This window comes from Artibeus jamaicensis, unplaced genomic scaffold, assembly GCF_021234435.1.
Source record: "Artibeus jamaicensis isolate MK-2021 breed Jamaican fruit bat unplaced genomic scaffold, CSHL_Jam_final contig_76, whole genome shotgun sequence".
Taxonomy (NCBI): Eukaryota; Metazoa; Chordata; class Mammalia; order Chiroptera; family Phyllostomidae; genus Artibeus; species Artibeus jamaicensis.
Genome location: NW_026521954.1, coordinates 19,368,995 through 19,383,275, shown reverse-complemented (window position 1 = coordinate 19,383,275; position 14,281 = coordinate 19,368,995). Strand labels below are relative to the sequence as shown.

The window sequence follows — 14,281 nt, the reverse complement described above, 5'->3', positions numbered from 1 at the left end:
GAGAGGTGCTATAGCAGAGTAGTCACCAGCACAACCCCTAAAACGAAACTCCCACCTGTGTGACCTGGGACAACTTGCTTCACCCTCTGCCTCCTCATCCGTAAAGACGCACAGGTTACTAGTACCTGATTCAGACGGCGATTATGAGCGTTACATGAGCTGACCTGGAAAAAAGTGCTCAGCACTGTGACCAGCAGACACAAACACGGCACAGATGCTGGTTATTGTCACCATGACTACCTTTCGGAAATGTGTACACCTTTCAGTCCGTGCCTGTAATACACCCACACCGCACTCTGCATTCATCCGTGGTAGCACCTTCCTTGTGGGAGTCGGTTCCCACGTCTCCCTGCATGACCAGATTGTAAGCGTCCGGATGACAGAAAATGCCTCCATCAGCTCTGTATTTTCAGGCTCTGGTGCAGTGGTTGCCAAAAGTATGCGAATTCTTGAAGAATGACGGAATTTTGTTTTAAATGTTAATAATTGCCCATGTTCGGCTGCATGCTGCTAGAATTTATTATTTTTTAAAAACCTAGGATCAAACTAATAAAAAAAGAAAATAGAATGGAAGAAAAGAGGGAAGGAAGGGAGAAAGGGAAAGAAAGAAAGAAAGAAAGAAAGAAAGAAAGAAAGAAAGAAAGAAAGAAAGAAAGAAAGAAAGAAAGAAAGAAAGAAAGAAAGAAAGAGCGAGCAACAGTTATCTTGGTCAGAAAATAACAAAGGCAAATGTACTATCTCCATCATTAGAATATTTTTGTATTTTTAAAGCTCTGTTGTCTTGACACTTTCAGAGATTGCTTTCCCAGCTCAATTATGTTTTGAGACCCACCAATCAAATCCAAATAAGTAAGTTTATGAATCTCGTTCTTGACAATGTGTATATACAGTTGAATGTTCGAGGTTGTTTGTTTTTATGTTTTGTTTCCTTGTTCAGAAAGGGGGCAGTCTGTGTTCCTTGTGAAAAATGAGTTAATGTGGACAAATGTAATAAAAGGAGATTTATAGCCCTGTTCTCCATACAATTTAAATTAATTTCTTTCTGAAACCCAAACAAAAAGCTAAATGTGTAAAAAATGCATACTGCTTTGTATCCTATATCATAATTTACACACCAAAAAAGGGAGAAATTTAACTGTGCGTCGACTTGAGGCAGATAAGAATCTGCGCTGAACGTGAGTTGAGGGGTTTCTTCTCCCCCTGTGGCCTCCTACGAATAGTTAGTTTGCAGCAATTTTTAATTAAAAACAGTTCCCATAGAAAGAAAATGGAAAGAAAAAAAAAGACCTCAGGAAAATAAAATCCACACAAGAGTCCTGCAGGGTGTTTTCTGAGGCCAAGTAGAGATCTTGAAAAATAAGAGTTTGCAAGTTCTCATTTTTTAAACTGCACTTTTGGTTTCATTTAACATTTTCAAAATAGCTTTCCTTACCACTGCCCCTCCTCCCCCCACCCCTTACCGACCCCCTTCAAAAAACTGGGAAAGTTCTGTGTTTAGCACTGAACTGAAAATCATTTATATGCCTCAGAGTAACAGCAACATTTTTCTTTCTAAATTTCTAGGGGGAAAAATTTCCAAGTTATCACAAAGCATTTTTCATTTCCCCCCCCATCCAAAATACCTAATCTCGTTGTAACTAGACTCCATCTGAACATCAATGATCCTGAGCCATTCCATGAATAAACATGATGTTACAACTGGAAACCGTGGGACTGAACTATGAAAAAATGAAGCCCAAAGAAAAGACTGGGAGCCCCCATCCCCTCCCACATCATCCCCAGGGAGTTTGAGCTGAGAAGGGGTGAAAAGCAGCAAGTTTAAATTCCAAGGTCTCTGGCCATTTTTAATGTTCCTGTTAAACCCCGCAAAACTAAAAACTGTAGTTCTAATAAAACCCTGGTGTGTGCAGCTTCCAAATGCAATCAGTTTTCTCTTCTGGAGTGAGGTGTGTAATACTGATAAAAGAAAAAAAAACTCTCAAAAGGGAAGAAATACAGATGAAACCCATCCTTCTCTGATGTTTGTGGTATTTTATTCAAATGAGCATCCTGACAACATGAAAAAATATACTTAAAAACATCCTCACTTAACATGGAGACATTTTTTATCATTTGAATGAGGAAATGGCATAGGAAAGTTGTCAACAACAGGATGTTTATAACTCTACTTGATAAAAGTTTTTAGGTTCTGTAACGATCCAACATTAGTTAAATCCCGTCACTACGAAGGTCCCTATGACGTGCCCCTGTTTTCCCTATATTTTCATCTCATAGCACAAACCTCAGGAAATGAAAAAAAATAGTTTCTGTTGCTCTGGGAGCTCTTTACAAGACAAATTCTGAACTCCGTGGAACATATTTTCGTATCCTATCTGGTGGTCCTCTGGTGTGCAGGATTAAACTATACAACTGCGTGGTTGTGTTCTTCCAGAGTACATTCGGCTCAGCAAGCCCATTCCAGTGCTTGAATTTTCAAAGACACCAGGTCAATTCACAGTGGCACATGCAACAGCAAAGCAAATGCCTTCCCACTGGCTGGGAATTGCGGTGACCAACAGCATGACACAAATCTCAGCATCTTTCTTAACTTCATTTAAAAAGGGGGCAAACACCCACCCATTTCTTTATGAAATTCCACTGAGATTCTGAATAGGCAAAGACATCCTATTTGCCAGAACAGCCAACAGCATTGAAAACTTCGTTTTTGTTTTTGTTTACTTTTGCGATGCATCCATATTCCTTTAAAAGGAGATGAGGTTCTGTAATCTCTTAGACCCTTGCTTTCTTTTGCCACAAAGACTAGGGATCTAAATGATCTCATGATAAAATAGGTGCAGAGAATGCGGGGGGGGGGGGGCCCTTTTAGGGGAGTGGGTAGCAGATGCCCACAGCAGCTTCAGGAGTTGCCACATTCCCAAGGGCATCACAATTGTGTTTCTCAGGCAAGGTGCTAATAATTTCAACACCAGAGTTCTCAGACTCTCTCTCTCCCCTTGCATGTACTCCATCATGGATCCGTGGGCTAGTTAAATGTTTACTGAGTACTGACTTGGTTCCAGGAACTCCTTGCTCCAAGGGCTAGCTTTCAACGAGACTGGCAGGGTCTCTGTCTTCAACATTTCTACCACCGTCATTACCCAGATTGTTTCAGGACCATTTGTGATTTTGAACTAAATACCAGGAGCAAAGAACCCATGTCTGCACTCTTTATTCTAGTTCACAATACTTTCTCACACCCAGGAAAAGCAACCGGGGACTGGGTGGCATAAGAGTTTTTTAACTCAAGGGCATTGCAGGAAATTTGCAGATGAGGAACCAAGATCCATACCAACCAGTTAGTAAATTACAGAAACAAGTTTGAAACAAGATTAATGCCCAATCTAATGCTCTTTAAACTAAAACTACCCAGCCTCTGAAGGGCTTTGATTTGACTTCACTGGAAGAAATGCATAAATCCCCAGGAGAAATGCCCTGGGGGTTCGCAATGAAAGGGGAGCAGAGAAACACCAGGGTTCTTCCAGACTTTCTTTCCTTTCCATAAAAAAATGAAGGTGCCAGGAAATTTCTCCGGACTTGATTATAATTTACTCATCACAAAAGGACTAGCTACAATGCCTTTCTAGCCAAGCCCATGTTCAAAAGGAATGGGGAGTTGAGAACATTCCCCACGTGTGTGTGTGTGTGGGGCTGGTATTGAGCCAAGGAAATGATAGAAGGTAACATAGGACCCAGAGCCAGGAGCGAGAGGAGAGAGGCCGAGTCTCTCTTTCCCAAAAATGGTTGGATGCATTGGTTAAATTCTCAGTGTAATTGCTCAACAATCTATTTGATTTTGTGTGTGAATAAATTGGTAACCCTTGCTGGGTATTACTGTATTTTATCCTGACCAATCCCTCCCTGGGTCAGAATAACTATCATAAATAATCATCTCTGGGAAAGGCACAAAAGTGTAACTTTTTCATGAAAAGTTATTTGTTTCTAAATATTTTTTCCAATTACAAACCATGATTCAAGTTTAATGTGAATATTTTAAATACCTTAGGGGCAATGATGTGATTCTCTCCTTTTTTCATATAAAGTGAAAAAAAAAATGGATGGTCTTGGGTTCTGACATTATTTACTGCTTGGCAAAGGAAAAGGCAGTGCCAGTCACTACTTGGCCAATTAAAGAAAAGATCTCAATTATAGGGGATAAGTGTTCAAGACTGACTCTAGAACACACCAAAAGAACAGTTAAGAGTGCTTTTCTGTCCCAGCCAGAGAGGTTTACATCAGTGTTTAAGACTCGTCATAGCAAACTTTCCTTCCCAGGTTCTTGAGTTATGAAGCAGTTTTTTTTTTCAACTCAGAGGCAATCTTTAAAAGTAATATCCGCAATGCAAAGGTTAGGAATACCTGAGTCGAGCTCTCAAAAAATAAATAATAAATAAATAAATAAATAGGTAATGATGTGCCATTTTTAAAAACATACCATAAGTGGAGGGCTTTTCGAGGGTTTTGTCTCACATGAGAAATAAAAGTGGGGACCCTGGTGCACCCCAAAGGTTCGGATCAGGCTGGGTGGAGGAGTCCCCCAGACGGAGCTCCCGGCCCCACCCTGGCCGAGTGGTCAGTAAGGGGCACCAGGGGACACGGACACCAAAGGAACCCGCCTTCCGCCCTAAGCAAGGAGGATAGGAAAACAGCCTGGTTCTGCAGCTCCCCCAAAACTTTCCAAAATGTGACGGGGACACAGGTTATTTTTAAATCCTGTTGTTGCTCTTCCAGAGTTGAGCCATAATGGCTCCTGGTCTCTCTTGCAACTGGTCACGTTTCTAAGACGTATTTTGCCTCAAATTTATATGGCAATTAATGTGCGCATGAACCCGAAGACATGTTTTATCCTAATTCTGAAAGCAGGTGACGACGGCCAACAGTTTAGGATTCCAGCACCCAGTTGCCAGGTCTGCATGATATACACAAACTATAACACACAACTACACACACGACAGCACACACAAATGTCACTGCCTGCCCAAAACTCACCACTCTAAGCAAAACAGTTTATACTTCTGTAAAGCTACTGACTTCCAGGGAAAGCGACACTTCCATGATTTACAGTTAGCATCTAGGAGGTATTAACATATGAAGAACACAGCAGTGATAAAGACAACCTAGTTTAAAAAAACCAAAAACATCAGTCCTTGTGCTGCACTGGGCCAATCAGAAAGCAGGTCACATCTTGCTCGCTGCATTAAATACAGGCAACGCCAGGGATCCTCCAGGGTTCTCTTGACAGTTCATGCCAGTGTGTCTTGTTTTACCACACGACCTTAGCTGGGTTCCTTTCCAGAGTTGAGAGTCAGTCTGCAATCTCACGTTCCACCTGAGCTATTCTCTAAAAGCTCGTTGTATGCACACTCCGGGGATTTGATCACTACAGAGAAGACTGAAGCCCCAGCGATTTCTACTTCCTGAAGTAACTTTGCTGCACCTATAACAAACTCCTTCTCACAACACTTCAACACAAAGCCCCAACGTCCAGGCAAAGGGAGCAGGACCTGCCAGCTGAGCCAGCACAGAAGGAAAGTCTACTGGCATTAAATATTTAAATTGCAGGAGGCAGCCCGGAGTTTTGCGTTTAGAAAGTTCTGAAAGTGCTGTTCTCTCGACTCCCAGAGTTGCCCGCCCAGGAGAATGAGGCTCCCTCTCTCAAGACAGAAAATCACAAATATGCAAAAACTCAAGTTGGCTTGAAGGTTGAGCCAGCTCCTGGGGAAGGTAAGACAGCCCTCAGGAGGCACTCCCATCCCATCCCGGACAGGACAGAGTCAAGAACCCCTGTGCCCTAAGCAACTGGTTTCTGAATTTAACAAGGAAATCTACAAACATGTGCCCCCTCCCACTCCAGGCTAGTTTTGAAAAGTACACAGGGTTCCTCTTCTGCCCCCTCCATTTCAATTTGGACGACTTTAAAGAAAACGAATGCAGGTCCAAGCTGACTTCCTCTGGGATTTGTTAAAAAAAATATTTTGCCAGATGCAAATGATCACCAAATCCCTTGGAATTATATCTCAAGACACACTCACGGGACTGACCCTGAGCCTCCAAACCCAGGAGTTCTGGGACCGCAGCATTTCTGGGGACCCGGCACGCGAGTCAAGTGCTGGGTTGTCTATTGCAAGATTCCAGCAGAAACTGCCCCAGCTCCAAGAGTTGCTGCGCCTGGAAATCCAGCGTTCAAACTAGTGGGTTCATCCTGGCGCTCATTTCCACATACGTGGTAGTACCAAGTGGGACACTTCCCACAGAATTCAGCCGGCAACCCCGGGAAAACCCCGGGCACCATTTCATTAAAAAAAAAAAAGACACACGAACACAAGCCCGAGGTTGAAGTACTTACCTCTGTGCGAGACTGCAGTCTCTTGTTCATCTCGTAGATTCGGTACTCTGGCTGTACCATGTATGGTGTATGTCTCCTATAAAATGGGCCGAAAGGAGAAGAATAGAAGGGGTCATGGGGCGTGCTGGACATCTTGCCTGCTTGTCGAAAATCAAGCTCAACAGAGTATCAGTAACGTCCATGCAGAGCACATGGGCTGCGTTCTTCGCAGTACAAAGTAGACGCACGCACACGCGCTCACACACACACAGCGGCAGGCAAGGCAGGCAGGCAGGCTGAGCACACTGGCTGCGATCTGCTCCCGGAGCCCTCTGTAGCGAGCTGGAGCGGAGCGGAGCCAGGGGAGGGGGGAGGGCGGGAGGAGGAAGGAGGGAGGCAGGGAGGGCGGGCGAGCACGGAGAGGGAGCTAGCAAGAGCTCCGGGAGGAGGGAGGGAAGGAAGGAAGGAGGGAGGGAGGGAGGGAGGGAGGGGAGAGAGAGGGAGGGAGGGAGGGAGGGAGAGGAGCTGGATAGCTTTAGGCACCACTGCTTGTTTTTAAAGAAGCAGTTTGTGGAGAGGTCACTTCCTGTCCACACTGTAGACTAGTTCAAAAATACAATTCTCCTCGCAGTCTGACAGAGGTCTAAGGTTTGGTTTTAATTTTTTTCCTCCAGCCAGGACCCTTCACAATCTGATTGCCAAGCTTGTTAGCATATAGGTGGTTCAAGGGGCTGCCTGAGCCACTCACCCCTGACAGCCACACTGTTGCCACGCATCAGAATGTATTGCTACAACACACAGAAACACGCAACCCCCGCCCCCGCGGTCCCCCACACGTGAGCTGGTGATTCACTCACAAGCGAAGACTTCCCTCTGCACTAACCTCTCATGTAGTTGTGTTTCCACTTGCTGGTGTTCCAAGAGCTGGTCCCAGTCTTCACCTTTCAAGCCCTCCTCACCCCCACCCCTCCCGAGTCACCCTCCCTCTTCTCAGCCCCGCCCCCTCCTCCAAAGCTTCCTTCAAGCAAGCAGGTTTAAGGGGTCCTGGATTCAAGGTGCCTAAACATTGTCAGGTGGAAACAATGATTGGGAATATGGAAAGCCTGAGATATGCTCATGGAGCAATGGTCTTTTTTTCCCCCCAGGAGGATAAAAAAAAAAAATCCCCAATAGCAGACCTCTCAATAAGAGAGAAAAAGCAAGAAGAAAACTTCCACAAAACTGACTGTGGAAAATTCAGTTCAGGGCAAAATCACAAATAATTGAATGGCTCATCCCCAAACAACATATCCAACTCTGATGGAGTTGGGTCTTTATTTTCCAAGATTGGTCAAGTATATAAGTCTTTTCCCAAACGTGCTATACGATAACGGGAAGAAAACAGCCCACGGGAGGGAAAAGAATCTCTGTAGAGAATGGAATTATCTATGTGGCGGTCGGATTCTGCTGGGGCCAATGATAACCAGATCCATACATACCCCTAAACAAGGCTCAGACACAGAAAATGGAAATGTGTTGAGCTAATACCCAGCTAGGTCAGTAGTATTAAGGAGAGAAAGCAAAGACCACCAAAAGCAAGAGGCATGCAAGACCTGAATGTAAATGCATGCAAATGAGACATTTCTTCTTTTCAATAAGCAGATTAATTAACTTTCTGCCCCACTCACGGCTGGGGGTATCTCCAAGTCACTAGCCAACTGGGGATAAGGTATTGCTAATTCTGCAATTTACACTCAAGAATACTCAGGCATAGAGATGCCCCCAAATCACTGTCCTCCTTGGTCCTTTTCCATGACTGACCGAAGCGTTTGCAGAGTCCACCCCAAACGTCCAGGGCAGTCCAACACAACCCCGTGGCTTTGCCAGGAGAGCTTAGAGAGGCACTGTGCTAAGGCTGCTTGGAACTTGCCAGAGAAGACCCTGAGGCAGGCCAGCATGCTTGGTTTCAGGTTTCATGACAAATCCGAAAGCTGGATCAGATTTGCTGCAAGGTTTGTCAAAACACACAACCTTCCAAAGACAGGATTTCAAATAAATTTGGCATGATTTATGCTTTGGAAGGATGACCACTGCAAAACCTAATGGTTCCCTGTGTTTAAATCCCCACACTAAAGACCTTTCCAAGAGCTTAGTGCCTGCCTGGGTTTGTGTTTACCGGGCTGTTTCAGTGCAAGAATCAAAGTAACACCTAGCAGGTGTGTGAAGCCCACTATTGATCGAAAAAAGGAAAGCTCAAAAATCCATTTAGGGAACCCCTTTCTGAATGAAGTTAAGTTTTTCATTTACTAATTCTTTCAGACTATTCCATGTTATAATTGGAAATATTCCTTCTCGTTAATAGCTAATGCAAATTCAGAAACACCTAAAACTTTATAATGTTTGGTCTATGTTGTTTCTCAACCCTCCTACTCCACAAGTCTCCAAACTGGTGTCCCTGCCCCCAGATTCCCAATTCACTTCTAACTTGGGATTTGTTCGATCAGAATGTTTACTATAGAAAAGGAAAATTGATCATGTCCCATGTTTTCCCTTCAGTGTCTTCCTGCTGTGCATAGGAAAATGTCCAAACTCCTTAGCACGTGTCACAGAGCTAATTCTCTCTCTCTCTCTGCCCCCAATGTCTCCATGTCTCATTCTCTGTCTCTATCAAACACAACACACACACACACACACACACACACACACACAATTAATTAGCTACATATGATCTTTCTGAAGTTACAATCTCATTCCACGAATGTATGCCTTTGTTCCTTGTTTACCTGAAAAGTCCTACTCATCCTTCTGTCCAATTAGCGTGTCTCCTCCCCTGTGAACCTTCTTTCACGCCCATTCATTAAGTTCTAGGTCCCGCAGCTCTGCCTCTCACTGTGGCTGTGGGCGCAGGTTATAGTACCAGCCTGGTGCATATTTCAACCTTGATTACGCCACGTACTTGCCCTGGGAACTTGAGCAAGTGACTGGACCTCTTTGTGCCTCCATCCCTTCATTTTTTAAAATCAAGGACAATGGCAGTAATAACCCATAAGATTGTTGCAAAAAATTAGATGAAACGCCACCCTGGGATGTTTTAGAACCCACACGTGAATGCTCAATAATGTGATTCTTTCTTACCAAATGTGGCTGACCCTTGAACATGTTCAGCATTAGGAACACCAGACCTCCAGGAAGCTGAAAATCTGTGTACAACTTTTGACTCTCCAGTCAGCTCTATACATCCACCAGTCCCACCAACGGTGGACATAAAACAGTATTTTTGCATTCCAACTGCAGGGGTACAATGGCAAACAGAAAATACTGTTTGGGGACCTGCAGATCTGAAACCCATCGATAGGAAGGGCTGACAGTAGTTACCCGGAAAAAAATCATGTATCAATGCACTTGTGCAGTTCAAACCCGGGTTGTTCAAGGGTCAAATGTAAATGCTTCGGCGCTAAGGAACATGGGGAGGTCAAGGTGAACACAGCAGATAAACTCTCTGCCTTCTTGTGCCCTGAAACCAGGTTGGGGGTGGGAAGAGACTATGTAGAACTAATAAGCATTTGGGAACCTAATTGCAAATTGCAGTAAGTGTCATGAGGGCAATAAGTAAAAGAAAGAGATGGAAAATAATTCACCCCTTCGGGTCATCAGTGCATCTTCTGTATTCTTCTGTTAGAGAATTCACGTGCAAACATAGTGATTGCTGTCATTTGCGAAGTACTCACTGTGTGGCAGACACTCTGCTGTGTGGTTTCCGCAGATGGTCTTTGTTAATCTCACAATAGACCAATGTGAATAATTTCATTGCTCTTCCCATTTTACAGAGACAGAAACTGAGGCATTGAGATGTTAAGAAACTTCTTCAAGGTCCTGGAATTAGTAAGTGAGAGGGACAAGATTCACACCAGTCTGCCTGGGTCTTAAGCTCAGGTTCATCCTCATCTTTGGGGCATCTCTGCTCTCTGTCCTTAGTGGCCAGCGTGGAACTGAGCCCACAGTAGGTGCTCAAGCCATCCGTACCCCATTAACTAGAAGAACAGGCAAGAGGATGAAGTGGCTCTGATCATCACGGTCTTGTTCTTTCTCCTGTTTCATTTCAGACGTCTGTTGTCCGCAGCTCCCACTTCCACCCATTATCTTTGAAGCCTTGCCAAACTGCTCCTGGTGTTTCTTTCCCTTGTTCGAAACCTTCTGACGTGCTCTCCCGAAGCTGCACCCATCAGGTGACCTGCTTGTTTTTGCCACTTGTCTGTCTGTCCTGCTTCCTTGCTTCTGGAGGGACCAGCAAGGAAGGTCTGGTCTATGCATTGTCTCCTCATCGCCCAGGACTGGGCCTGAGAAGAAAAACAAATGAAGTGCCCGTTGTAGGCCTGCAAATCCTGTCCTTTGAAAACCACAGAGAAATCCACGAGTCCATTTGTATACCATAGACAAATGAGCAGGCCTAACCCCATGTGACAGTTCCTTTACCCCCAAAGCCGGGACCAAGCTGGATGACATATAATTTTGCATGTTGAGTATTGAATAAGCTCCCCAAACAGCTCATCTTGCTATATTTAGCTGAGGTGTAGTAACCCAAGGAAAAGTGTTTATTTTTCCTTTAATGTGAAATGCTTGCCAACAGTTCACAAAAATCTGGAATTTCACATAAAACCCAGATGTCCATCTTCTCTGGAAAAATCATAAACCAGGGCATCCCTGGGTCCCATCACTGCCTGCTGTCCGTCTGTGGCTGAGGGGCAGTCAGCAAGTCTGGCCGTCCCCAAGAGCAGGGACACCTGGGTCCGCCTTGCAGTTTGGGGGACGTCTTGGATTTATTGTACTTCCTTGCAGTGCTCCCTGCCATTCTCTAATGTCCTCTTGCCTAAACCAAATCTAATAAGTAGTCGGAATGACTAAGGAAGGCCAGAGAGCCAATCATTTCTGGGGTGCCAACAGGAAGCACCGCCCCATAGCCAGGACCATTCGGCATTCTTTAACCATCTCACAAGTGGTCCCTGAGTGTCCACTGTGTGCTGGCCCTCCTCTCTCAGACCCCGTGTGATCAGGCCCCTCCCACTCCCTGGTCACATCTGTGTTTCTCTTTCCTCTCGAGACACCTTTCCGCTGCACTCCCAGAACACTACAAACTCTTTCCCCTAGACTCTAGAATCCCGTCTCTTTGCCCTTGGCAGGGCTAACTCATCCTTAGCCTTCAGTTTCAGCTCAAGATGTTCCATCCTCAGGGAGGCCATCCATGACCGAACTATGACCGAACTATCTAAACAACCTCCCGTGCTCCATCACTGAGCCTGGTTAGTGTAGGTCGCTAATGCTGACTGCCGTGTGCGATCACTTCTGCATTAGCCATTTACCTGAATGCTCCCTCCCTGTGTCCCCCATGAGATTGTAAATTCGTGAGTGCTGATGGTTGTCCAGGTACTTTCAGAATCTAACAGGCCGTCTGGCATATGTGGGTGCTCAGTATATTTTTATAAGATAAATGGATGAAAACTTATCAGATTGAATCCCAGGAGCTGACCTAGCAATTTACCTTCTCTCTTGCCAGACCAGGCTATTCAAATGGGGGTGAGGAAAGGTAGGTTTACAGTTGTTTGTATGAAAAAAAACATAGAGTTTATTCCTCTTTTATTTATTTGTTTGTTTGTTCAACATACTTTTGCCCACCCTTGTATAACAGGGATGTGTAAGAGCCATGTTCATTCATTCATTCATTCATTCATTCACTCAGAAAGCATTCATTGGGTACTTATAACAAGTCAGGTACTATGCCAGGTACTGGGCAAATAAATATGGGCAAATTTGATTACTTGAGAGACTCCATTTCTAGGATGTTTTTCTCTATAATTCCCTTTCTCATCACTAACATTAGTTTTCATTTCTTTATTTCTGCAATGGTGATAATAGTGCTAATTTCATAGAGCCATTATGGGAACTAAGGACGAATACGTTCTGCTCAATAATGATAACTAACTATATATAGCTGTTATAAAATATCAGGTAATATTCCAAACATTTTATGAATATTAACTCACTTAATGCTTACAACAATCCCACAAGATAAAGACTAATATTGTTCCTTTTTTATAGATGAGGGCGGGTAGGTACAGGGAGGCTGGGTAATTTGCCCAATGTCACCCAGGTGGTAATTGGTGGGGTGGGAACTGAACCCAAGCAGGCTGGCTCCTCTCTGTTGATGCCCTTAGTATGTCCATAACCTCTGCTTGTCTCCACACTTGGCTGTGAACTGCTGGAGCACCAAGAACAGACCTTTTCTAGTACATGGTCACACAGACATGCAACATATTGTGTCATGAAAAGGAAATACATATAAATGAGAGAATACAATGTATCATTTGAGACTCATGTTTGTAAGTAAAGGAAAAGTACTGCCAATATCATAAGCAAAAAAGAAAAGAGGTGAATGTATTGGCTTATGTTATCAGAAAAGTCAGAATTCTCTGGATTCAGGTACAGTAGGATCCAGGATCCCAAATCCCTGCAGGCTTTCTTCACTCCCAAGCAGGCCTTGTCCATGTGACGACTGTGGCCAGAATGGACTTCTAACTGTCCAAGCTTGCCCCACAGCAAGAAAGGTTTCCTTTGCAGGAGTTCAAACAACAACAAAAAAAGCCAGTGTTCATTGCTTGTTTTGGAACATCGCTGCCACTAAACCAATCACAGTGGCCAAGGGAGTGGCCAGTCCTGGGTCACATGTCCACCTTTCCAGCCTGGGCCAGAGTTGGTCCTTCTAAATCCAAGGACCTGAAAAAATGGCAGGGTTCTTACCAAAAGGTAGACGTAGTGAGTTAAACTATGCCTCTCTAGAAATGTGAGTTCCAGTTCTAACCCCCAGAACCTGTGAATGGAACCTTCTGTGTAAATAGTGTCTGTGAAGAGAAGTCAAGTCAAAGTCAGGTCAAGTCAATGAGGTCTTGTTAGATCAGGATGGGTCTAAATCCCATGGCCGGAGACAGAGGGGCACAGACACACACAGAGGGAAGACAGCCATGGGAAGAGGGAGGCAGAACCGAGGGCTGCTCGTACCAGCCAAGAAACCACCAGAAGGTAGGAACAGGCAAGGAAGGATTCTTGGCTGGAGCCTTCAGAGGGAGCGCGGCACCACTGACTCCTTGACCGTGGACTTAGAGCCTCTGAAGCAGTGAGAGAAGGCATTTCTGACATTTAAGCCACCCAGCGCGTGGACCTTGGTTAGGGTAGTGCTTGCACTCCTATGGCCAAGGTCCTCACAGGCTTCCAAACCCGCCCACCGAGATGCCAGCTTAGCTCAAACCACGTGAGGTGGGAGGGAGTGCGAGGGAACTCTGTGTGTTGTCTCTTTGTACACTAACAAGAGTAAGAATAATAAAATAATGGCATCATCTACTAACTGCTTACTAGTTACCATGCAAATGGAGAGTCTGGAGCTTTACATAAAATTGTATCGTTGACAATGCCCTGCTGAGTTAGATATCTTTTTCTCTATGCACGAGCAAAGTGCCGTATACAGAATTGGTCCTCCCTCCTAAATCATGGGTAAGATCCCCGAGGGCAGGTCCTATGTTTTACTAACATATGACTCCTCCCCCCAGTTTGCACACACACGCACACTCAGTGCCCCGCCGAGAAACTGTGAAGTGCGAATCAAAGGGGGCGAGGAGCATTTCACAAACCCTGTGCCAGCTACATCTCTATCGCACAATATTTTTCTAACATACAAAAATTATGATCCATGATATCACATTTTCTCAGAGCTTACTTTTAAATACCACCCGCCCCCCTACCCCCAACCAGCTGCCTTTTGCTTCCCTCGCTCTGGGAGTCTTGCGGCTTGGCTGCTGTGACCCCAGGACTGACGTTTGCCCTGAAGGGGAGACAGTGCGGCTGGCTGCACACAGGACAAACTCCTGCAGAATGACCTGGACCTGGGCAGTCATT

The 14,281-nt window shown here is 44.8% G+C and overlaps 1 protein-coding gene across 10 annotated transcripts in view; it reads right to left on the bottom strand.

Annotated features, from left to right (window-relative positions):
- The window catches only part of LDB2 (LIM domain binding 2), a 329,166-nt gene extending 322,397 nt beyond the window's left edge, over nucleotides 1–6,769 (bottom strand). For 5 of the 10 annotated variants that reach the window (XM_037126831.2, XM_037126834.2, XM_037126836.2 and 2 more), the window contains exon 1: nucleotides 6,383–6,768. In XM_037126831.2, coding sequence (XP_036982726.1) covers nucleotides 6,383–6,514 — 132 coding nt within the window. In that variant the 5' untranslated portion in view covers nucleotides 6,515–6,768. Of the gene's footprint in view, nucleotides 1–6,382 lie in introns of all 10 variants that reach the window. The other 5 variants (XM_037126828.2, XM_037126829.2, XM_053672491.1 and 2 more) reach the window with 4 other exon arrangements.
- Nucleotides 6,770–14,281: the final 7,512 nt, after the last annotated feature.